This window comes from Cricetulus griseus, chromosome 2 (assembly GCF_003668045.3).
Source record: "Cricetulus griseus strain 17A/GY chromosome 2, alternate assembly CriGri-PICRH-1.0, whole genome shotgun sequence".
Lineage (NCBI taxonomy): Eukaryota > Metazoa > Chordata > Mammalia > Rodentia > Cricetidae > Cricetulus > Cricetulus griseus.
The window spans coordinates 485752-507891 of NC_048595.1; the positions used below are offsets into that span (position 1 = coordinate 485752).

General features: G+C 49.2%; 2 protein-coding genes and 2 long non-coding RNA genes across 4 annotated transcripts; 2 read left to right on the forward strand and 2 right to left on the reverse strand.

Annotated features, from left to right (window-relative positions):
* Window positions 1–4035: 4035 nt before the first annotated feature.
* LOC118238268 lies at window positions 4036–6885 on the forward strand. The gene is made up of 3 exons (XR_004768072.1): window positions 4036–4097; window positions 4403–4714; window positions 4986–6885. It is a non-coding gene; the product is annotated as an uncharacterized LOC118238268 (long non-coding RNA).
* Window positions 4385–11311, reverse strand: Ankrd65 (ankyrin repeat domain 65). The gene is made up of 4 exons (XM_027398570.2): window positions 10637–11311; window positions 6161–6345; window positions 5541–6075; window positions 4385–4811 (listed from the first exon to the last, which is right to left on the reverse strand). Exons 1-4 carry the CDS (start codon window positions 10667–10669, stop codon window positions 4437–4439), a joined length of 1128 nt encoding a protein of 375 aa, XP_027254371.1. The 5' UTR covers window positions 10670–11311; the 3' UTR covers window positions 4385–4436.
* Window positions 9925–11440, forward strand: Tmem88b (transmembrane protein 88B). Its single transcript, XM_035439333.1, has 2 exons — window positions 9925–10266; window positions 11155–11440. The coding sequence occupies exons 1-2, from the start codon at window positions 9988–9990 to the stop codon at window positions 11413–11415; spliced, it is 540 nt and encodes a 179-aa protein (XP_035295224.1). The 5' UTR covers window positions 9925–9987; the 3' UTR covers window positions 11416–11440.
* A 4249-nt stretch (window positions 11441–15689) lies between these two features.
* LOC118238269 lies at window positions 15690–22139 on the reverse strand. Its single transcript, XR_004768073.1, has 3 exons — window positions 21739–22139; window positions 21148–21245; window positions 15690–16903 (listed from the first exon to the last, which is right to left on the reverse strand). It is a non-coding gene; the product is annotated as an uncharacterized LOC118238269 (long non-coding RNA).
* Between the last annotated feature and the right edge of the window lies 1 nt (window position 22140).

The following is a 22140-nucleotide window of genomic DNA, read 5'->3' on the forward strand; positions in this document are numbered from 1 at the left end:
CTCCTATCAGATCCTAGTGTTGCCCTGAGTCATGGTGATCCTGCAGCTTTGCTTCTGCAGGATTGGCCCCTTCCAGCAGCTCATAGATGGGTCGGGTGTTTGGGTGGGATAGCCCAAAGCCCTGGATATGGGCAAGGCGGTAACTGAGTTGGTCAGTTAGCAGCTTTCCCATGCCCACACAACCTGGGCCAGCTCTCCTGCCCCGTCAAGGCGACGGGCCAGACCAACTCTCTGGAGTGCCTTAGCTGGCCAGAGGAAGGGCCAACTCTCCAGCGCTAAGGTTACCAAGGCCAGCTCTCCCACACAGCCAAGGCGAGGAGGGTGGGGCAGTTCTCCCCATGTCCTAATCGGTCGAGGGGCGGGGCCCTCTCTCCAGAGTCCATGTCACCACCGGCGCCACCGTGTGGCCAGTGAGGGGTTGAGCCAGCTCAGTATGATATTCAGACCTCAGATGGCAGCCCAAGGTGGTTCACAAGGTCTTAATGCTTGTGGCAACACAGACCCATGGCCCTCGGAGGAGGCACGGGTCCAGACATCACCATGGCCTCAGGTGGTAGTGCAGGCCTCTTACATCAGGCTGTTCCTCTCATCTCCTTCCAGTCTCCAGTTTTGCCTCTCTTCACAATGCACAAACCGGCTTGGCTTCTTTTTCTCTCCCATCTCTCCACCACATACTTGCTAATCTTAGTGGCGCCCACCCTGGCCTGATCCTGTGTGGCTGCAAACTGGACCTCCCGGCCTCTGGCTGTCTTCCACCCTGTCTGCCTGTTTTTCTTTTTTATTTGACCATTCATTTTCTTTCTTGTTGGGAGCCATAAGTCAAGGGGCCATCCAGAGTGGTGGGAAATTACAGGTCCTTGAAAGACCTGCCACCTGGCAACTGCCACCACGGGCTGTTCTATCCCAGGAGGAGATAAGCAGCCCCGAGAACTAGGAACATAAGATGTTCCCAGGCAGAAGACGTTCTTCAGATAGCTGCTTACGCAAAACACCAGAGATACTAACCACAGTAAGGCACTCCCATCCTGCCATATTCCTATATAAGTCCTACTGTTCCTTCAATAAACTGAGACCTTGACAATAGAATCTTGCTTGGTCTCCTTTCTTTCTCTCGCCCATGATTCAGGCAGTACCTCTTCAGACCCTGGAATAACTGGACCTGCTGGACGGGTCACTTTCTTTCTTTTCTTTTCTTTTTCTTTTTTCTTTCTTTCTTTTTTTTTTTTTTTTTTTTTTTTTTTTTTTTTTTTTTTTTTTGGTTTTTCTGTCCTGGAACTCGCTTTTGTAGACCAGGCTGGTCTCGAACTCACAGATATCCTCCTGTCTCTGCCTCCTGGGTGCTAAGATTAAATGTTTGAGCCACCACCGCCCTGCCCTGCCTGGCGGTTCATTTTCTTAAGAGAGAGAGAGGACTGAGTTTGAGGTCACCCTGGTCTACAGAGTGAGTTCAAGGACAGCCAACTCTACAGAGAAACCCTGCCTAGAAGAGAGAGGAGGGGAGAGAGAGAGGAAGAGGGGGAGGGGAAAGGTGTGTAGTTGGAAGTATGGGAATGTAGGAAGAAACTGGGAGATGAGGAAGAGGAAATTGTGGTCAGAATGAAAATAACCTTGCTTTCAATAAAAAATAAAATAAGATAATAAATGTCTGGTGTTGGAGAGATGGCTCAGTGGTTAAAAGTATTTACTGCTCTTTAGAAGACCTGGCTTCATTCAGTTCCCGGCACCCATGTGTCAGCTTATATCCACCTGTAACTCCAGTTCCAAGGGATCAAATGCGCTCTTCTGACCTACGCAGATTCCTACACAAATGGTACACATAACACTCAGGCACACACACACACACACACACACACACACACACACACACACACTCAAATATACAAAAAAAAGTTTGTTTTTTTTCAAGACAGGGATTCTCTGCAACTTTGGAGCCTGTCCTGGAACTCATTCTGTAGACCAGGCTGGCCTCGAACTCACAGAGAAACCCTGTCTCAAAAAACATAAACAACAACAACAAAGTGTGTCACCATGCCCAGCTTCTTGAAGTTTTTCTTATAACACAACAAAGAAAGGCACAAATCAAGACACTTTTTCAAAAATCATTGGTGGAAATATCAGAGAGGTATTTACAGCAACATGGGGAAAGCTCTTCTATAGGCCTCAGATGCTATCTGATAACATTCTTAGCTTTCAAGTTGGTGGAAGCTAGTGGTCTACAAAGTTAATAGATTACAAAATGTTTCTATTAGTCACAGGCCGTTAGTTCTGACATGGAAGTGGGCAAGGAATGACTATTCAGGAGCTAAAACTAGCTTGAGATAAAGCAATCTGGACCTGCAACATTCCAACCTCGTGGCATCCACAGTTCTAATCAGTCAATTAATCTCTGCAGGCACATACAGCTTCTCCCCAGGAATTCTCATTGATATACACATGCTATGCCAGCATTTTACCAACTAAGCCACATCCACAAATGGGACTGTGTGTTCTGCTGAAAATATGAACCAAATGTCTCTTCTTTTATCACAGAGATGAGAAAAGAAACTAATGGGAAAGACAAATACAAATAGAACACTCCCCACACACAATGAGGATAATTGGAGCCCCATAGTGAACAGACAAAAGAGAAAGCATGAGGTTTTATTGCAGTTTTGTTGTTTGTAAGACCCCCCCCCCCCCCGGAAGCTCAGGCCTCCAGGATCTCAGCCCAGGAACTTGGTCACCCCAATCACCAGGCAGATTCGAAAGCTTGATGCAAACAGCATGAGGCTTTATTGTAATTTAACGAGCTAACCCCATGTTAGCTCAGGTCTTTCATCCACCCACCATCTCGGATAGCTAGGAAAGACAGCTTGAAGTGTCTGCATAGAAATCTTACAGGGCAGTGTAAGGGGAGTGTCTAGGGATATGCACAGGCTCAGGATTGGTGTGCCTCCAGGCCTGGAGGGCTTGCCCTGTGTTGACTGGTGGACTGGTTATTATGGCCCATAGGCCCTCCCAGGGTGGTTGCTATGCTCTGCATGTCATTGCTGTGCACTTGTCTGTAAAGCACACCCAGAGCCATAAAGCATAGCACCACCAGCTAACTTCTGATTGGTTCCTTGCCATGAGGCAGACATCTGACCTCCTAGTGACTAAGGCAAGGTCACACAAGCATGTGTTCGGCTGCTATGGCTGCCGAAATGGGGAGCTGGTCCCTTCAGTTGTTGTTTGGTTTTGGGTTTTTTTGTTTTTGTTTTGTTTTGTTTTTTATTTTGTTTCTCTCTGTAGCTTTGGAGGTTGTCCTGGAACTCACTCTGTAAACCAGGCTGGCCCAGGACTCACAGATATCCGCCTGCCTCTGCCTCCAGAATGCTGGGATTAAAGGCTTGTGCCACCAATGCCCAGCAAATCATGAGATTTTAAACAAATCTGTTGCCTAGACTTGTCCCTCACCAGCATGTGGACCAGGCTGTGAAGTTATACTCCTGAGGACAGAGATCAAGCCATCACCTCTGAAGCTTCTTTCTCCAAAAATTCTTAGGTGATTTCTCTCTGACCAGACAGGTGGTCTCTGCCTAGGAGGATTTAGGCATCTTCTTGTCCTGTTTTGGCCAAAAAGGCTCAGCCTCACAGAAGGAATCACAGGACTAGTGAGGCTGTGGCTCCTAGTGAAACAGCAGGTTAACTGCACATCACCACTAACAGCCATGAATTTACTCCAGACATTGAGAGAATAATAAGAAAAAAAAAAAACCCTTTAATAATGGCTAACAACCAAAAAGATAGCACCCTTGAACAGAAATTCTTTGCAGCTTATGTAGATTTTGAGCTATAACATTTCACATGCTCCGTCATCTGTAAATCTCATGTAAGTTCCAGCACTAAGATACACTTTGAACATTTATGCAAATGTTTCTGGTTTTACAGAACCAGAAACTTCAAGCGTAGCCATTTTGAACAAATGGGAATTTACATAGCAAAATGGTGTCTCAGTTATTTTGAAATAAGCCAGTGCTGTTCTTTTTTATGTAGCTGTTAACTATGGATATCTTACCTGCCTGGAAGAATTGTGATCCTTTTGATATGTGAATATAACCTAATGGGTAGCAGTCTTGGTGAGCAAATCTTTTTGTTGTTTTGTTGGTTTTTTTTGTTTTTTTTTTTGTTTTTGTTTTTTTTTTTTTTTGAGACAGGGTATCTCTGTGCATCAGCCCTGGCTGTCCTGGAAATCTATCTGTAGAATAGCCTGGCCTTGAACTCACAGAGATCCACCTGTCTCTGCCTCCTGAGTGCTGGGACTAAAGGCGTGCACTACTACTGTCCAGCCCTGTGAACAAATCTTAACAAAAAGATACCCTCCATAACCCCAAACTCTTAAGTTTGTTGTAAGTACAGCTCTACTTTTCTTGTCTTTCTGCAGTTAAGGAGATGAGGCAGTACCTGGTACAGACACCCTATAGTGTCTGGGCCACTTCACCCCACTGTGTCCTCAAGGTAGAGTTGGCTCCTCGGCTCAGCAAAAGCTCTATGGTGCTGCTGTGGCCACACTCCACAGCAAGGTGCAGAGGTGTCTTGTGGAGCCAGCCAGCAGCATTGACCTGTGCACCCCTGTCCAGGAGATGACTGACAATTTCTACATGGCCTCCCCGAGCAGCATAGTGCAAGGGTGTGAGGCCCAGGGAGTCTCGAGAATCTACCTCAATGCCGTTGGCCACCAGCAGCTGTGTAACAGGTAGGTGTCCACCAGTGGCAGCCCTGTGCAGTGCAGATCGGTTGTTCCTGTCCCTAATATTTGGGTTTGCCCCATGGTCCAGCAGCACCTCAACATCCTGGAAAAGGAAAGGAAGAAGAGAGAAAGAGCCTGTTAACTTGGTCCAAGGGATGAGGAGCTGGGCCTGGTGTTTGCCTGACCAAAATCCCTATAGCCTCTTTTTTTTTTTTTTTTTTTTTTTTTTTTTTTTTTTTTTTTTTTTTTTTTTTTTTTTTTTTTTTTTTCCTTTTAGGAATGAATGGGGTGGAATCTAAGGAAGTACCAAATTCTCAGATTAAATTCAACACTGTGCAAAAGCTGTTGCCCTCTGGTGCCCCGTGGGCCTCACTGATCTTGAGCTCCAACCAAATACTTAAATAAATACTTGTTGCCAGGCATGGTGGTGGCCCACACCTTTAATCCGAGCACCCAGGAGGCTGAGGCTGGAGGATCTATGTGAGTTCAAGACCAAGCTGGTCTACATAGAGAGCTTCAGGCCAGCCAGGGCGACATAGTGAACTGTTGTCTCAGAAAAGCTAAACATTCACCCAATTCATTGCTATGGGCCACCAGAATAAAGTGGGATTCCCAGGTATGGGAGACCTCCTCCGGTACCATTCAGTAGGGAAGTTTTATAAAGAGGACCCAACTGAGAACATGCTCAGCTCCCAACCCCTCCACCCTGCCCGCCTATGCTTCAGCATCTTTCTACCTTGTTCCTCTCCTCCCCAGAGCCTATGGAAGCAAGCGTAGAAGACAAAGCCCTTGGGCTTCTGGTACAGTCATTAAAGGTGAAGGCTGGACCTACTTGGTAGTGGCCTAAGCCAGCTGCCAGGCCAAGCGCTGTAGCTCCTGTGTTGTCCAGGGCATCCACCTTTGCCCCCAGTGCCAGGAGAAGCCGCAAGGCTGATGCACTTCCAGCTACCGCTGACACCAGCAGGGTGCTGTCCAGGTCTAAGCTGCCTCTAACAGTCAGCAGCTCTAGTACTGGCAGTTGCCTGCACGCAGCTGCCCAGTGTGTGGCAGTCCAGCCTCTTCTATCTTTCACAGCAGGGCCCAAACCTGGTGCGGCCATAAGGCATGTAGCCAGTAGTGTACGGCCCAGCGCAGCTGCCCAGTGCAGGGGCGTGAGGCCCATTTGAGAGCATGCCACTGCCGAGGCCCCACGCCGCAGCAATAGTTCTGCCACTTTTGAGTGCCCATGCCAGGCAGTCACGTGCAGTGGTGTGTGCCCTTTGTTGTCAACTGCACCCACCAGGGACCCTCGCTGTAACAGTAGGCGTACAAGAGGCACGTGGCCTCGCATCACAGCCAGATGGAGTGGAGTCCGACCTGTGTGATCCCTGTGGGGTACGAAAGAAGTCAGGAAGCAGCTTAGACGTTTACTCCCAACCAGAGAAAGAGTCTGGAGCTAGTCATGAGGCTTACCTCTCCTCCACACTGGCACCTTGCCTCAGCAGCTGCATCACCAAGCTGGGAGCACCCCACCACACTGCCTGGAACAGGGTACTCCAGACCTGGGAGCTAAGAGGTTCCTCTGTCTTGTCTGCTGGAGCCTCCTCCCAGACCAGCTCCATCCACTGCAGTTCTTCCTCAGACCTGCTGGAATCCATCTGGAGAGAGAGCATCTACCCTGAAGCCTCTGACTGGTTCACCCTACCTGTCCCAGGTCACTATATCACCAACTTCCAGGGAGACTCAGATTCTAATTCTAGGCTACCTTCAATCTGGTAACCCGTCTCAGAATAATTTTTCTTGTAGCTTGAGAGGTGGGTGCTACTCCTGGGAGGTTAGATTGAAAGTAGAGAGTGGGCAAATCGCTGATGCTTCCTTCTGGGTCATGATGAGGCCACCAGACACTGTTTATCTAGTAATTTGAAGGGAGTCTCTGCCTGCCAGGGAGCAGCCCCTGCCTGAGCACCCTTGCCCCCAGCAGGCTACTGAAGCTCTTGGCCACACTCCCAGGAACAAAGGCCAGAACATGTTGGGAAGGACAAGCAGGAACATGCCCTGTATGACAGCACATCCTTCTTACCTTCCTCCAAGTAACACAAACTTCAAACTTTGATGTGTTCTGACTTGCCCGCAGGCACCTTGAGACCCACCTGCCTCCATCTCAACCTGGGAATGGAATAAATAAGGTTCTATCCTTTTTTTTGTTTTGTTTTGTTTTGTTTTGTTTTGTTTTTCAAGACAGGGTTTCTCTGTAGCTTTGGAACCTGTCCTGGAACTCACTCTGTAGACCAGGTTGGCCTTGAACTCACAGAGATCGCCTGCCTCTGCCTCCCAAGTGCTGGGATTAAAGTCGTGTACCACCACCACTGCCCAGCTCCTATCCTTTCTAATAACATTCTGTGAAAGAGAAAAAGGTTCACCATGGACATCTGAACAATGGTGTTGGAAACTCCTGGAGAACAGGTTAAGACAGGCTAGCGCAGGCCATGATAGGGGAAGAGATGTCTGGGTGGGAAGGGATGGAAGCAAGCAAGGATATTTCTGGAACAGGAGATGCTAAATACTTACATCTAGAGGTAGAAAGGGAGCCCTGCAGGAACAATTTGTGGATACTTGACTCTGAGCCTGGGACAGAGAGGGTAGGGGCACAGTATGTATCGTACACAGCCTTAGCTAGCCTAGAACTCACTATGTAAACCAAACTGACATTGAATTCATAAAGATCCACTTCCCTCTGCCTCTCGAGTGCTGGGATTAAAGGTGTGCACCACTATGTCCAATTTTGACTCCTGTTTCTGGCCTCTGAGGACACCTGCACTCGTGTGAACATACCCACATATAGACACATACACATAATAATAAAAAAAAATCAGTGGCTCAAGAGATGACTCAGCAGTTAAGAACTCTTGTTGCTCTTATGTAGGACTAGAATTAAATTCCCAGAACCTACATGGTGGTTCACAACCCATTTGTAACTCCAGGTGATCTGACACCCTCTTCTGTGAACATCAGGAATGCACATGGTACGTACGTATACATCCATGGAGCCAAAACAATCACACATATAAAATAAATAAGTCATTCACACATTTAAAATGAAATGTCAGGCATAATGATGAATACTTTTTGGTTGATGTTACTGTTATTGTTTTCAATACAGGGTTTCTTTGTGTATTCCTGGCTGTTCTAGAACTTGCTTTGTAGACCAAATTGGCCTTTAACTCAGAGACCCACCTGCCTCTGCCTCCTGACTGTTGGGATTAAAGGTGTGGGCCACTATGCCCTCTACTTTTAATCTCAGCACTCAGGAGGCAGAGGCAGGTTGATCTCTGTGAGTTCAAGGCCAGCCTGGTCTACAGATTGAGTTCCTGGACAGGCAAGGCTATTACACAGAGAAACCCTGTCTCAAAAAACAAAAACTTTGTATGTATTTATATTAGTTTATGGGTGTGGACATTTTGCCAGAATATATGTATGTGCACTACATATATGCCTGGTGCCTATGAGTCCAGAAGAGGATACCAGATCCTCTGGAACTGTGGTTTACAGAAGTTTGTGAGCCAACATGTAGACACTGGGAATGGAACCTGGGTCCTCTGCAAGAGCAAGAAGTACATGTAACCACTGAGCCAACTCTCTAGGCCCTGCAACACTTTCTTAAAAAATATTTTATGTTTATTATTTTAGTTATGGGCTGCGAGAGAGAGAGAGAGAGAGAGAGAGAGAGAGAGAGAGAGAGAGAGAGAGAGTATCTGTGCGCGCGAGGGGGGGGGGCGCGCGTGTGTATATGTGAATTTGTGGGCAGGTGCCTGTGAACTCAGAAGCATCAGATCCTTGTAGAGCTGGAGTTATACATGGTTGTGAGCTGCTGGGAACCAAACATAGGTCTTTCTACAAGGACAATATGTGCTGTGAACTTCTGAGCTATCAGCACCTCACAATAACTATCACATTGGCTATGCCTGGCACGCCAGTGAAAACAAGTTGCCTTTCATGGAGCATGTCACATGCCACCTGTAAACTGTCTAGGATGGGAAGATATTAATAAGGGAAGTCGGAAGTGACAAAGTCCACTGGCAGAAATGGCATAGAAGGGAAAAATATTAGCTCATAATCTACGTAAGTGTCAGTAGCTTATGTAAATAGGGTTTGGGTTTGTTTTGGTTTGGTTTTGGAAACAGGGTTTCGCTGTGTAACAGCACTGGCTATCCTGAAACTCACTCTGTAGACAATGTTGGCCTTAAACTCACAGAGATCTGCCTTCCTCTGCCTCCGAGTGCTGGGATTAAAGGTGTTCACCACCACAGCCTGGCTGTGAATAGGGTTTTTTGTTTGGTTGGGTTTTTTTTGTTTTGTTTGTTTGGTTTTTCAAGACAAGGTTTCTCTGTGTAGCTTTGAAGCCTATCCCGGCACTTGCTCTGTAGACCACACTGGCCTCGAACTCACAGAGATCTACCTGCCTCTGCCTCCCGAGTGCTGGGATTAAAGGTGTGAGTTGTCAACACCTGGCAAGAATAGGGTTTAAATGCTGTACATAGTGTACTTCCAGTGTGACAGCATTTTAGTAACATTGGGGGTAAACGGCTGGAGTTTTCAGTGGATTATACACTCCCATCATCTGAAAAGCCTGTTGTATACTTGTATATGATAGATTGGATTCAGTACAGAGTAATTACAGCTGCCGTTTATTAGGTATCTACTATCTGCCAGGTACTACAGTAAGCACCAATTGCAGAACCCTGTGTCATCCTCTGAAGCACTCTACAACATGAAGTCACCTGGTGTCTTCATCTTATACCAACACCAAAGAGGGGCCTAGTTGTTAGATAAGCAGGGGCTAGGGCTGGGAAATGAGTTGATGGTTTGCCCCTAGATGGCAGCTATTGATAGGGCATCTGTCATAGCCAAGATCTGTGAAATGAAGCCATTGTTTGGGAGAACTGGAAGCTGGGAAAGGGTGGGCTGGGAGGAAGGAGGGCCCTAGTGCTTAGATACGGGTAGCCGTGTAAGACCTAACCAGAGAACACAGGAGCTGCTTGCATTTGCCTGGCAAGGAGGCACAACAAGGTAGTGGGGGAAACTGCGGCAGGGGTGTATCCTTGGAGACTGATACTTAGTGCTAGACTAAACTGGACAACAGTCCACTGTCTGGTGGCTAGGATCTAGATGTGAACTGAACCTGGGGAGGGTAAAGGATCTCTATTCTGGGGGGGGGGGGGGGGTGTGTGTGTGTGTGACTAGTCCTGCTGCCTGCCACTGTGATCTTAGGGAAAGCATCCTTCAAGGTCCTCTGCTAGAACATGAGTGACCAGCAGGAAAGGGAGACAGAAGAGGATGAAGGAAGCACTTCAGACACAGCACCCATGATACCCCGAAGAGGGTCTACTGACTACCATGTCTCAGTCCTGGTATGTCCAAGGTGGCCTATGCTGGTCACCCAAGGCCTCAGGACCCTGTTGTTGCCTGGCCGGACCCTGGTTGGGTTCCTGTTCCATCTGCTGCTACCAGGGACAGTCTTCCTGCTGGTGTTGCTGCCAGCTGCTGCCATTGTCTACCTGGGATTCCTGTGCCATTCAAGGGTGAGCAGCATTGGTTAGTCGCTGGGAAGTGGGAGTCCCCTGGAGGTTCAAGTCCCCGAGACTGAAGGTGAACCTGCCCCCTTCTGGCCCTGCCCCTTTGTATGCAGAGACATACGTGTCCTCTTCTGTAACCTCCTTTTCTGCCAATACCCTACCAGCTGCAGACAAAGAAAAGCTTTTGTCACTCAGGGAACAGCTGTCTTTCCTCCCCCAGGCCTCTTAGCTTTGTACCAGGAGGCACCAGGGCCTGGTCAGTGAGGTTGAAGTGATATAGGAAACAAACTGAAATTCCACCTGCACTTGGTGCCTCTTCACTCCTCATACCCACACACATACCCAAACCCTCTTGACCTGGGCTGGGCTTCCCCACCTGAGGAGGGGAGCTATGGCTTGAGCTGTTCATAGAAGGTCCTTATATTCCTTTCTGTGGCTTCTGGTACGGGAGAGAGATGGTGCTGGCTGGTGACAGTACAGCTGGAGCTCAACGTCAGCTGTCAACACAGGTAAGGTCCATGGGAAAGAGCACAGATGGGGCCTGGAAAACCGGCTTGGGAGAGCCAGGGAAGTTCTCCAAGCCTTTCCTTTAGGAATCCCTATCTGGGCCATTTATAGTCTGGGTTCCAGGTCTCCCAAACAAGCTTCAATACTGCTTGGCTCAGAGTAGTCGCAACTCAGGCCAACTTTCTTGGCTGTGTTCTTGCAACTCCTGTCAAAGGCGGCCTCATTTCGCCCTCTGGGACCCACCTCAAGGCCTTCCAGCCCTGCCCTTCTCTCTGGACTCTGCCCCAATCTCTAGGCCCCACTTGGTTCTCCACCGGCCCAGGTCCTTCCTCAGTCTGCAGCTCTCTGGAGCGTCCCCGTCCGACCACACGCCTCCACTGTCCACAGGTTCATCCAGCCCCGGGTCCACGATGCCGAGCGCTGCTCTCAGACCGCGGCTCTGCAACGCTTATTGTATTCGGATTCCTCTCTCTGCCGCCGCTTCTGGTGCTTGCCTCGGCCGCCCGCTCCCTCCTGGTTCGGCGACTACGCCCTATGCTGCAAAGCCCCGCGGGGACCCCCGAGCCGCCCTGCCCGCCGAGATGCAGCGAGGAGGGACTGGCGGGCGACCGCCCTGACGAAGAGAAACAACTTTGTGCCTGGGTCTGATGCCTCAGAGGCATCTCCGTGTCAAGAGGCTCCCCTTGGCCCCCATAAAGTGGACGAATGAAGCGGCTGCCTCTGGGCTCTGAGCGCAGTGCTCGAAGTCGCCAGGAGATGGCAGCCGGGTTCCTTAGACCGGGCTGGCGCTCAGAGGAGGGAGGTGGTCCTCCGAGAAGATGCCCTGCGCTTTGCTCCCTCACAAAGCCAATGCCCTCCACCCGCACCTGTGGTCAGCAGCCAGCTTTGCGGGTATCTGGGTACCTATGTCCCCCCAAACCACGCTAGTTCTAGAAGCGCCAGTGTGACCAGCAGCAATCAGATTTCATAACTCGTCTTGAGACTCAGGAGTCAGCTTGAGTTCCAAGGTCAACCTATGACCCAGGACAAGGCTCGGTTGGGTCTATGGTCAAACTATTACCAGGTCAGGTTTCAGCTTTTGTCCACACTTAGTGTGAGAGTAGGATCTAGGATTAGTGGCTCAGTATTAAGTCCAGGGTCAGCGCTCTGCTTGTTTTTTAAAAAATAGTTTTTTATGTTCGTTGGTATTTTGAGAGCAAGTATATCTGTGTAAGGGTGTCACAAACCCTGGAACTGAAGTTACAAACAGGTGTGAGCTGTAATTGAACACAAGTCCTCTGGAAGAAGAGACAGTTGCTCTTAGCCACTGAGCCATCTCTCCAGCCCCGAGTATCCAGTTTGTATTCCGGGTCAGGTATCAATGTGTTTCCAGAACTGGAGCTCAGCCTCTACCTGGCTGCAATTCAAGGCATACATACACCACCACATCTGGCTAATAACTTGTTTTAAATTTTGTTTTGTTTTTCTAGACAGGGTTTCTTTCTGTACTCCTGGCTGTCCTGGAGCTAGATCTGTAAACCAGGCTGACCTCAAACTCACAGAGATCCACCTGCCTCCCAAGTGCTGGTATTAAAGACGTGTGCCACCACTGCTCAGTTATTATTTTTTTAACTTTTTATTTTTTTGTGGATTTCACATCATGCACCTAATCCCACTCATTTCCCCATCCCTTTGTGTCCACCCTCTGCCCTTGCAACCTCCCTGTCCCCCATAAAATAAAATTTAAAAGAAAAAAATAACTCATCATGAAAGCTGTAGTGTGTCACAGTGAGTCACACCCTTTAGTCCATATGTCTTTGTTTGGAAGTATTCGCTGCAATGAGTCATTGGTCTAGTTTCAGGCCTCTGGCTTCTGCTACATTATTAATATTGGGTCCTCATTGGGACTCCTCTTAGATACCCTGTTGTTGCCTTATGTCATGGAGCTTTGGATCTGCAGAACTAACTCCTTCACATGCTCTAGCAATTCATAGAAGGGGTGGATGTTGGGGTGGGCTGACTTAAAGCCCTGGCTCTGGGCCTGGGTGGTAGCTGAGTTGGTCAGCCTGTCAGCTCTCCCAGGTACTCACCACCAGGTTACCCTCTCCAGCATTGTCCCAGCTAGCTCTCCTGATGCTGGAGGCAGCAAGGGGGAGGGCCAGTTCTCTTGCTTTCATGCCCTCAGGGCCGGCCTATCCACACCCACACCACAAGAGCCAGCTCTACTGTGCTGCCCAGACCAGTTGCAGGGCCTCCTGAGCGTTGCAGCTGGTGAGAGGCAGGGCCAGCTCTCCCACTTTCATGCTGTAGGTGGTGAGGGGTCGAGCAGGGGTTGCAGAGGGGAAAGACATCTTTCCCTCACCATGCTATCACATGTCAAATGAGGTAGCTGTGGTGCAGCTCTCCCACTCTCACACCCTCGGGGCTGGCTCGCTTGCATCTCACTTGCCCTGGTGCTGCTGTCAGCGTGGGGTAAGTGCTGCCAGCGTGGGGTAAGGCCAACTCTGTGCAGCTTTTGGATATTAACATGGTCCCAGGCAGCAGTCCAGACTGGGGACAATCACATGGCCTTTGGTGGTGACATGGGCCAAGGACATCAACACAGACCCCTGCTGCTGCATGGCCATGGACCCAGACATGGCCCTCAGCTACAGCATGAGGCCCAGGATGTCACCGTGGTCTCAGGTGGCTTCAATGGCTACTCACATCAGGCTGTTTTTCTCCACCTTTGTATCTTTAGATCTACCTCTCATCATAGTGCTCAAACTGTTCTTCTCTTTCTTTCCCATCTTTCTGCCCCATATTTGCACATCTTAGTGGCTTGTGCTGTGGGTGGGCCATGTGTTGGGTGGGGTCTCTAGGTGTCTTCTTTCTGCCACTTACTGCTGGCAGACAGGACCTCTGCGTGTCATCAAGTGTTTGTCCAACCCAAAGCTTCCAAAGGAAATAAATTTCTGGCCAGTTAGACACAGCACAGTAAAACTGTAGTTCAACATAGAGTTGTCCAGTCTCATGGTTGAAACACCACCATAATCAACTAGAGAGATTAGCAGATAGGCCACTGATGAGGCATAAATACAGAAGGACCAGTCCAGTCAGCTGTGGGTCTCCTCTCTACATGTATTGCTCCCCTTCCTGGGCTACAATGCAGCTCTGGGAGTCACAGCAACTGGTACAGTGGTCAGTGTAATTAACCTTTCCCAAGGAGCAAGAACAGCAACCAGGTTTGCATCTCCAGTTTTGCCTCACTTCATAGGGCCAGCTCTGACACTTTCATGCTGTAGGTGGTGAGGGGTCTTCCATTTCTCCACCACATATTTGCTTTGTTCTCTCCTATCACTCTAGCTCCTACTTATTCACTTCCCATAGCTCCCAGATGGACTCAGGACCGCAGTGTTATCTTTATGCTTCCCAGAGTGTTGGGTGGCATGGCTGGCTTCAGCCCACAGATTTATCTTAACAATTTTATGTGTAGACCAGGCTGGCCTTGAACTCAGGAATCTATCTGCCTCCCAAGTGCTGGGATTAAAGGTATGTGCCACTACACCAGGCTAATCCTTGAGCATTTTAGACAGGAATTCTGCCACTTCTACCACTGAGTGAGTCCCCAAGTCTCCCTCTCCAAAGCCCTGGTAATTTATCATGCCAACCTGTATCTGTGATGATTGTAAGGCGCTGCCCTGGTTAGTTTTTTGTCAATTTAATACTAGACAGAGTCTTTTGAGAAGAGCAAATCTCAGTTGGCCTATAGGCAAGACTGTGGGACATTTTCTTGCTAAATAATTGATACAAGAGGGTCAAGATCTCCTTGAATGGTGCCACTGTAGGCTTGTGGTTCTGAGTCGTATAAGAAAGCAATCTGAGCAAGCCATGAGGAACAATCCAGTAAGCAGTATCCTTCTATGGCCTCTGCTTCAGTTCTTGCCTCCTGGTTCCTGCCCTGATTTCATTCATTGACAGAGTGTGACCTGAAAATTATAAGATGAAATAAACCCTTTCTTCCCCAAGTTGCTTTTGGCCATGATGTTTTATCACAGCAATAGAAACCTAAGACAGGCCGGGTAGTAGTGGTACACGCCTTTGATCCCAGCACTTGAGAGGTAGAGGCAGGTGGATCTCTGTGAATTCAAGGCCAGCCTGGTATACAAAACTACACAGAGAAACCCTGTCTTGAAAAACCAAAAGAAAAAATAAATAAATAAAAGAAACCTAAGACAGGCACTAACTTTAGGATAGTTTCTGCCAGAGAGACAAAGAAAGCAGCCTAGGTCCCTTCCCCCCCCCCCCCCCGCCAGGAGGATTTCTCTGTGTAGCTTTGGAGCCTATCCTGGCACTCGCTCTAGAGATCAGGCTGGCCTCGAACTCACAGAGATCTGCCTGCCTTTGCCTCCCGAGTGCTGGGATTAAAGGTGTGTGCCACCAACGCCCGGCGCCTAGGTCCCTTTTTAGAGTACTAGTTTCATGGCCTTTGATATACTCACCCTCCCCTGCCCCCAGACCTCAGCATGTCTCTCTGTCCCTGTATTCAGAAAACTCACTTTTCTATCTGTCTCTTTCAATATCATGGTTGCTTCTTACTATTTGTTTTATTAATTTATTTTTCTTTTTAAGATTTATTTATTTAATATGTATACAGAGTTATGCCTGCATGTATGTTTGCAGGCCAGAAGAGGGCACCAGATCTCATTACAGATGGTTGTGAGCTACCATGTGGTTGCTGGGAATTGAACTCAGGACCCTGGGAAGAACAGGGTCATCTCTCCAGCCCCCTAATTTATTTTTCAAGACAAGGTTTCTAGACCAGCCTGGCCTTGAACTCAGAGATCTGCCTGCCTCTGCCTTCTGAGTGCTAGGACTAAAGGCATGCGCCACCACTGCCCAGCTTATTACGTGTGTGTGTGTGTGTGTGTGTGTGTGTGTGTGTGTGTGTGTGTGTGTGTGTAAGTCAGAGGATAACTCTTAGGAATTGGGGGTCCCAAGGAAGAAACTCAGGTTGTCAAAGTTGGTAGCAAGTACTTTAACCCCTTAGCCATCTCCCTGGTCTGTTGATTTGGGTTTTTGTAATATTTAATTTGGGGGCGGGGGAGAGTACTTGTAAGCCCAGCAATATATTAAAAGTATGCTCATTATAATTTACCAGGCTGGTCTAGAACTCATGATCCTCCTGCCTTAGCTTCCCATGTACTGGGATTACAGGAATATGCCACCAAGCCAAGATCTAAATATCTTTGAAAGGATCCAGCACACTATTTTCCCAGTGTGGCTCAGACTGTAACCAGCAGGGTCAGAGCTCAGCCTATGATCAGGATCAAGCTAATTCTGTGGACTAAAGTGCAGCCCAGTCTGTGGCTGGCTCAGGTCTATTGTTTTTTCGGGTTTTCCAACCTTCATCTGTATCCAGCTTTGATTCCTTTCCTGATCAGACAGAGTGATGGGGTCAGCTGGCCACCAAGCTGCCCAGGAGTGCTTCCTCCGGAATGAGGCCGCCTTCCTTCTCCTTCTGCCAGGAGCTAGTCTGGCCACCCCCAGAGGTTGAAGATGAAGAATCTCTTGGGAAGCCCTTGGCTGAGGGTTGGATCTGCCTGGCCCCAAAGTCATCAAAACAACAGCTGGGCCTGGTGGGGGGTGGGGAGGTGACGGGAAAGAGCAACTCCTAAGCCGAAGTGGCTGCTGGCTGGGTGAGGAACTCTTGTCATAACAGCTGTCTGAGACATTCCATTTCTGAAAGGTGTTTCCCAGCTTCCCAAGCCCATCCTGAAGCCTTGGGTGTCTTCCAGGTGGCCCTGGGAAAGTCCAAGGGAGGGTAGTGGGATGAGCTTCTTTAGTCCAATCTTTCAGATTTTATTTTTCTATTTTTCTGGGCATGTTTCCAAAAGAACTCTGTGTGCAGGGCATGATGGTTTATGCCTGCAATCTCAGCACCAGGGAGACTGAGGCAGAAGAATTGCTGTGAGTTTGAGGCCACACTGGGCTACAAAATAAGACTTTGTCAAAAACAAACAAACAAACAAACAAACCAAAAAACAAAAAAGCAAAACAAAACAAAACAAAACAAAAAAAAAAAACCTTGTGCTGTGAATGGAGCTGGGTATAGCAGGGTATTGCTTGGTGTTAATGTGAGGCAGAGAGATGATATAGGTTCCATTCACAGCATCACCTAAAAATAAATAAATAAATAAATAAATAAATAAAGGAATAAAGGAATACTATGGAGGCTGGAGGAGGTCTGCAGAAGGGGTCTAGGGTCTGTATTTAGCTGTGAAGAACAGAGTTGTACCAGCTGGTAGAGAAGTAGAGCCTGGGTACTGAGGAGACTAGCTAGCTTACCAAGCAACCAGGCATGGTCTGGGGGTTACTGCTCTTTTGTGGCCCTCTCTTCAGAGGTCTTAAGGGCCCCTTCCATTTCCCCCACCACATGGACAGGTCCTGGAAAGGGGGTTTTGGGCTGAAGGGAAGAGTGGGGCTGGTTCTTCAGTCACAATGCTCCCTCCCCATCCCTGAGGTAATCACTGGCCTTTGCCTAGCCTACTGTCTCCTGCCTTGGCAATACTCTGAGCTCCACAGTGTCTGTCTGCCAACTCTTGCCTAGCATGAGCTCAAGACAGAAATGTCATTTAGGAACTGGGATCCTCATGTCTAGACTCCAGCCTCAAATTCCAGGGTAGCCTCACTCTTCTAAGGGCCTCCATCTCCCATGTCCCCTCCACTTCCTCAGGGCTTTAGAGTTAAGCTTCAAGGTGGGCTAGCCAACATCTTCACTTAGGGGGTGCTCCTTTCCCAGTAACCAGGGGCCTGCCTTGTAAAAGGGAGTCTGGCTGGTATGTGCACACATGTATGACTCTGTCCTGCCTATACTCCTCTTATGCTTTGGGTGGGGGCATCACCACAGTTGAAAAGACTGGGCTCAGAGAGATTTCTGTCTTACTTAAACAATGTATTCATTCACAAAGTATTTGCAGACACACCCTCAGATAGTACCTGCCAGTAGGGGCCCTGGGTTTAGACAGCTTTGTCTGTCCAGCGGTCTGGGCTTAAGCTCTAGCCTTGTTCCCCTCCCAAGCATGTGGGCTGGGCTTTGGTAGAGGCATGAATCTCTGCCTCTTTGGTAGAGCTGGGGGTGAGAGGGTTAGGAGGTGCTGAGTAGGAACAGGCAGAACTGGTGCTGGCCCTGAGAGATGAAGCCATTCCTCCTTCTTCTCTTAGGTCCCCACTGCTGGAAGACCCCCTTTCAAGAATACTGGATCCTTCTTGGGATGGGTCAGGAAACTTGGGCCACCTCTTACAGAAGCATCCCAGCCAGGACCCAAAGCTGGGGGTCCCATGTCAGGGTTGGAGCATTCCTGCTCAGCTAGTGGCACATTTGAGGCTTGCAGTCTATCTCTGATGGCTGTTTCTCTAGGAGCATGGAGTCAGCTGTCCTTGCCTCACCTCCTCACCTTCCAAGCTTCTCCTCGTATTCAGAATCCCATCACCCTCCCTATGGTCTGAAGGCTACATAACCTGGCTTGCTTCCTGTGTCCTAGCCCAAGCATCTTGCCACATACATGCACTCCTACCCACAGCCCTCCAGGTCCTGGCACTTGCTGTTGCCTCTGCTTGTAAGGGTCTTCCTTCCCCTAGCTCCTACCACAGGGTTCCCACTGATTCCCTGGCCTCACATATTATACATTTCTCAGGGAAAATAAGTAGCCCTGTGTATTAGTTACTTTTATATAGCTTGTGGCCACTATAGGAGCAACTTAAGATTTGCTTTAGCTCAAGGTCTCAAAATGCTGCGGTCTGGCTGGGCGGTGGTGGCACACACCTTTAATCCCAGGACTCGGGAGGCAAAGGCAGGCAGATCTTTGTGAGTTCGAGGCCAGCCTGGTCTCCAGAACGACTGCCAGGATAGGCTCCAAAGCTATACAGAGAAACCCTGTCTCAATAAACCAAAAAAAAAAAAAAAATAGCTGCGGTCTGTCATGGTGGGGACGCTTGGTAGGAAGGTCCTTCATATAGCAGCAGACCAAGTAGCATCAAGCAGCAACACAAGCCAGTAACTGGTCTTTAACCCTCAAAAACCTGCCCTTTACCGTTAGGCACGTCCTCCTACGGGCTGTTGGACTCCTAAAGTTTCATGGGCTCCCAAAAAATACTAACTAGGTGATGAGTGTTGAAAGCATAGGTCTGGGGATCATTTCAGATTCAGATCATAACACCCTGCGTCTCTGTTGCCTGGAGCATTCCTGCTCAGTTCTCATCTGGCAGTATTGGGAAGACAAGGCTTGGCCCAAGCCTTGTGTCCTCAGTGCAGAGATTGGGGTGATGGGGGGGGCTCTGGAACCTGCCCCCACAAAGCTGGTCTAGAAGAAAGTGTAATGGATATCAGGAAGGAGTTGGGAGCCCTGATGCTCTTGGTTGCTCCTTGACTGCTGTGAGACAGGGTCTTAGGGTCCAGGCTCAACTCATTCCAGTGCCCCAGGCTTCCAACAGCTGCTCCCACCATTTCCTGTTTCTGTGTTATAGTGTGTGCTTGGGTTTTCACATTAGATACAAATGACATGACAAGTGGGACACTGGTGGCACACACCTTTAACCTCAGCACTCAGGAGGCAGAGGCAGGTGGATCTCTGAATTTGAGGCCAGCCTGGTCTACAGAGCGGATTCTAGAACAGCCAGGGCTACACAAAGAAACTCTGTCTCAAAAAAATAAAAAAAAAAAAAGAAGGAAAGGAAGGAAGGAAGGAAGGACGGAAGAAAGAAAGAAACGAAACAAAGAAAGAAAGAAAGAAAGAAAGAAAGAAAGAAAGAAAGAAAGATGGCATTTCAGAGTATTCAGCCTGGTGGAAGTGGGAGAAGTTCCCCCTTGGCACTCATCCTAGTTAGCTTTAACTTGATACAGCCCGGTTCATCTGGAAAGGAAGTCTCAATTGAGGGATCCTTGGATCAGACTGGTCTGTGGGCATGTCTGTGGGGGATTGTTGTAGGAGGACCCACTATGGCTAAACCATTACCTGAGCAAGTGGTCCTAGGCTGGCTGGCTGTATAAGAAAGCTAGTTAAGCATGAATCAGTGAGCAAGCGAACAGTGTTCCTCCATGAAAAAAACAAAGCAACAATATGACAAACAGCAGCTCATAGTTCGGATGGAGAGGCAGGGGCAGGGCAGGCAGTTCTGTCATTACATTGGGTCAAGGGTCAGGTCAGAGGCCCTAGGAGCTGCCCTTTTCCCGGGGTTGAACAAGACCACAGCCATCTGTGGACAAAAGGCCCTTCTTCTCTGCAGAAGCCTGACTGTGGGAGGAAAGAAACATTCCCTAGGGTCCTTGGTTGAAAGCAGGGACACTCTAAGAACAGTGTCTCTGAGTTTCAGGAAACCCCTCCACCTGCCTGCAGACACAGACAGGGAAGGCCAGCTGTTCCAGGAAGTAAGGCACAGGGACTCCCTGTTCTGAGCCAAAGCTATTGTGGCAGAACAGACTTAGCATCAAAGGTTGTCCTTCCTTTTGGGTTCCTAGGTTGACAGGAACAGGCAGGGGCAGTCAGCCCAGAGTTTGACGACTGAGGGGTCAAGGTCACCCTGGCCTGGCCCATCTTTGCCTATGACCACATTTCTGCCCTTTCCCCTTCCCTGAGCCTTTCTCGATTTAGAGAAAGGGCTTCTGGACTATTCTGTTTTTTCTTCCTTTCGTGTCTGCTCTGAACCTGACCATTGCACCCCTGGCTGACCCCATACCCTGTAGGATGTCTGTCTTCTGGAGGTGGGGAGTACTGCAAGACAAAAGCTAAGATTTTTCTGCTGGCTGCTCAGGGGGTAGGGATGATGGGAAGGGTGTCCCAAGGAATTTGGCAGCAGGAGCAATTAGGCCTGAGCTCAAGTCAGGCAGGTAGCCCAGCTTGGAAGGACTGTGTTGAGACTGGGCCTCCTGTGCCCTCTCCATCTGATGGTGAGGCCAGAGGAAGGAGGGCAGCTGCTTCCTCAAGGGCCTGAGTCACAGCCAAGAAGATCTCACTTTTTCCAGAAGGAATGGAAACAGGGCAGGCTGAGGTGTGACTATAGGCCTGAGGGCTATGAATCTCTGCTTCCTTCAAGACCCAGCTCCCTGGCAGAACAAGCCTCAGATAAAATGGTTCTGTTGGGGACCCTCACCACCCCCTCACACCCCAACCATGTCCTCTGCTTGTTCACAGTGCCATCTCCACAGCAACCTCACGCATTGGGAGCTGGAGGTTAGTTGGTGCCTCCCTGAGAGGCACACTCTTTGAGGTACTCACACACACTGCTCCTGTCTCAAGACTCAGGCAGAAGCATCAAGAACTTTCTGGTCCATTCAAAGGGCTGAGGTCTGTGGAGTGAAGCCAACACCCACTGCCAAGATTCCCGGCAAGGGAGTGGGGGACGGCAGCAGGACATAGCTCTTACTTGTTCCTGCAGCAGGCGTCTCAGGCTCAACCGTATTGCTTCCTTTTTTAGGCAAAGCCAAACTCAAGCACCGTCCTCAAGGCCCCACAATGTCTCACCTGCCAGAAACGGAGGAAGGAAAACCATTGAGTCCCATCCGTCCTCCCTGCTGGGCATCCTCTTGTCGAAAGGGAGGGGACATCCTGCCAGACAACATCTCCCCCAACCCGTGTGTGCCTCCACCCCGAACACTATAGTCACTACACAGGAAAGCATCTTAGGAGCGCACCAGTCGGGCAGCCCTCTTGAAGGACTCAGTGTAGTCATGTGGACGACACTTTGGTCTGGATTTGGCACTGACTGCAGGACCCAGATTCTGGATCATCCATCAGTGGGTCTCTGGTCCCGCTGGGGTCTGACCTGGGCATAGCCCTGGGGCCCCATTTGGGTTGTGTATAGGAAAGCAACAGGCCATCATGGACACACTGAATAGCTTCTGACTGCCAGGCTTCCCCTTATGTCTTTTCCTCCAAGAATTCGGGTGAGAGTGCTGGCAAGGCGGGCCTTTTCATTCTGTAAGAAGCTTCCTATTCGCAAGACAAGTGTCCTTACAGGTCAGTCTTCGGAGAAAACCTGCCGCTCCTCCAGCCTGTAGTCAAGCCGGGGTCCTTGTTGAGGGGAGATTGCTTCTTTGTATAGCCCCACTTCTCAGGCTCTTTTGGCCCTGACTTCAGGCCTTTTGTAGATGAGGAAGTATGAGGAGCTCTAAAGGGAGAGAAGAGAGGTGAAGAATATGGACGACACATTATCACAGCCTGCTTTTAAAAAGAGAGATGGGAATGTCAGCGCATGCCCACATGGATGTGCTTTTGTGGCTGTTGCTTGTCACCGCAAGTCTGGGACCGCTGAGGCACGCTTCGCTGCGCAGATTGGCCTTTGAGCGCCACACAGAGTGCACGCGCCTCCCAAGCAGGGGCGTGGCCACGAAGTGGGTGTGGCTTCTCAGAGGTGGGT

What these genes read in the sequence shown, in the direction of transcription:
- Ankrd65 (XM_027398570.2), bottom strand. Translation starts at nt 10,669, where the DNA reads ATGAACAGCTCAAGCCATAGCTCCCCTCCTCAG. An exon ending in GGTGCCAGTGTGGAGGAGAG is followed by an intron (nt 6,076 to 6,160) that starts GTAAGCCTCATG and finishes CGTACCCCACAG; the next exon opens with GGATCACACAGGTCGGACTC. An exon ending in CTGGCTTAGGCCACTACCAA is followed by an intron (nt 4,812 to 5,540) that starts GTAGGTCCAGCC and finishes TTCCTTTTCCAG; the next exon opens with GATGTTGAGGTGCTGCTGGA.
- Tmem88b (XM_035439333.1), top strand. Translation starts at nt 9,988, where the DNA reads ATGAGTGACCAGCAGGAAAGGGAGACAGAAGAGGATGAAGGAAGCACT. An exon ending in GATTCCTGTGCCATTCAAGG is followed by an intron (nt 10,267 to 11,154) that starts GTGAGCAGCATT and finishes CACTGTCCACAG; the next exon opens with GTTCATCCAGCCCCGGGTCC.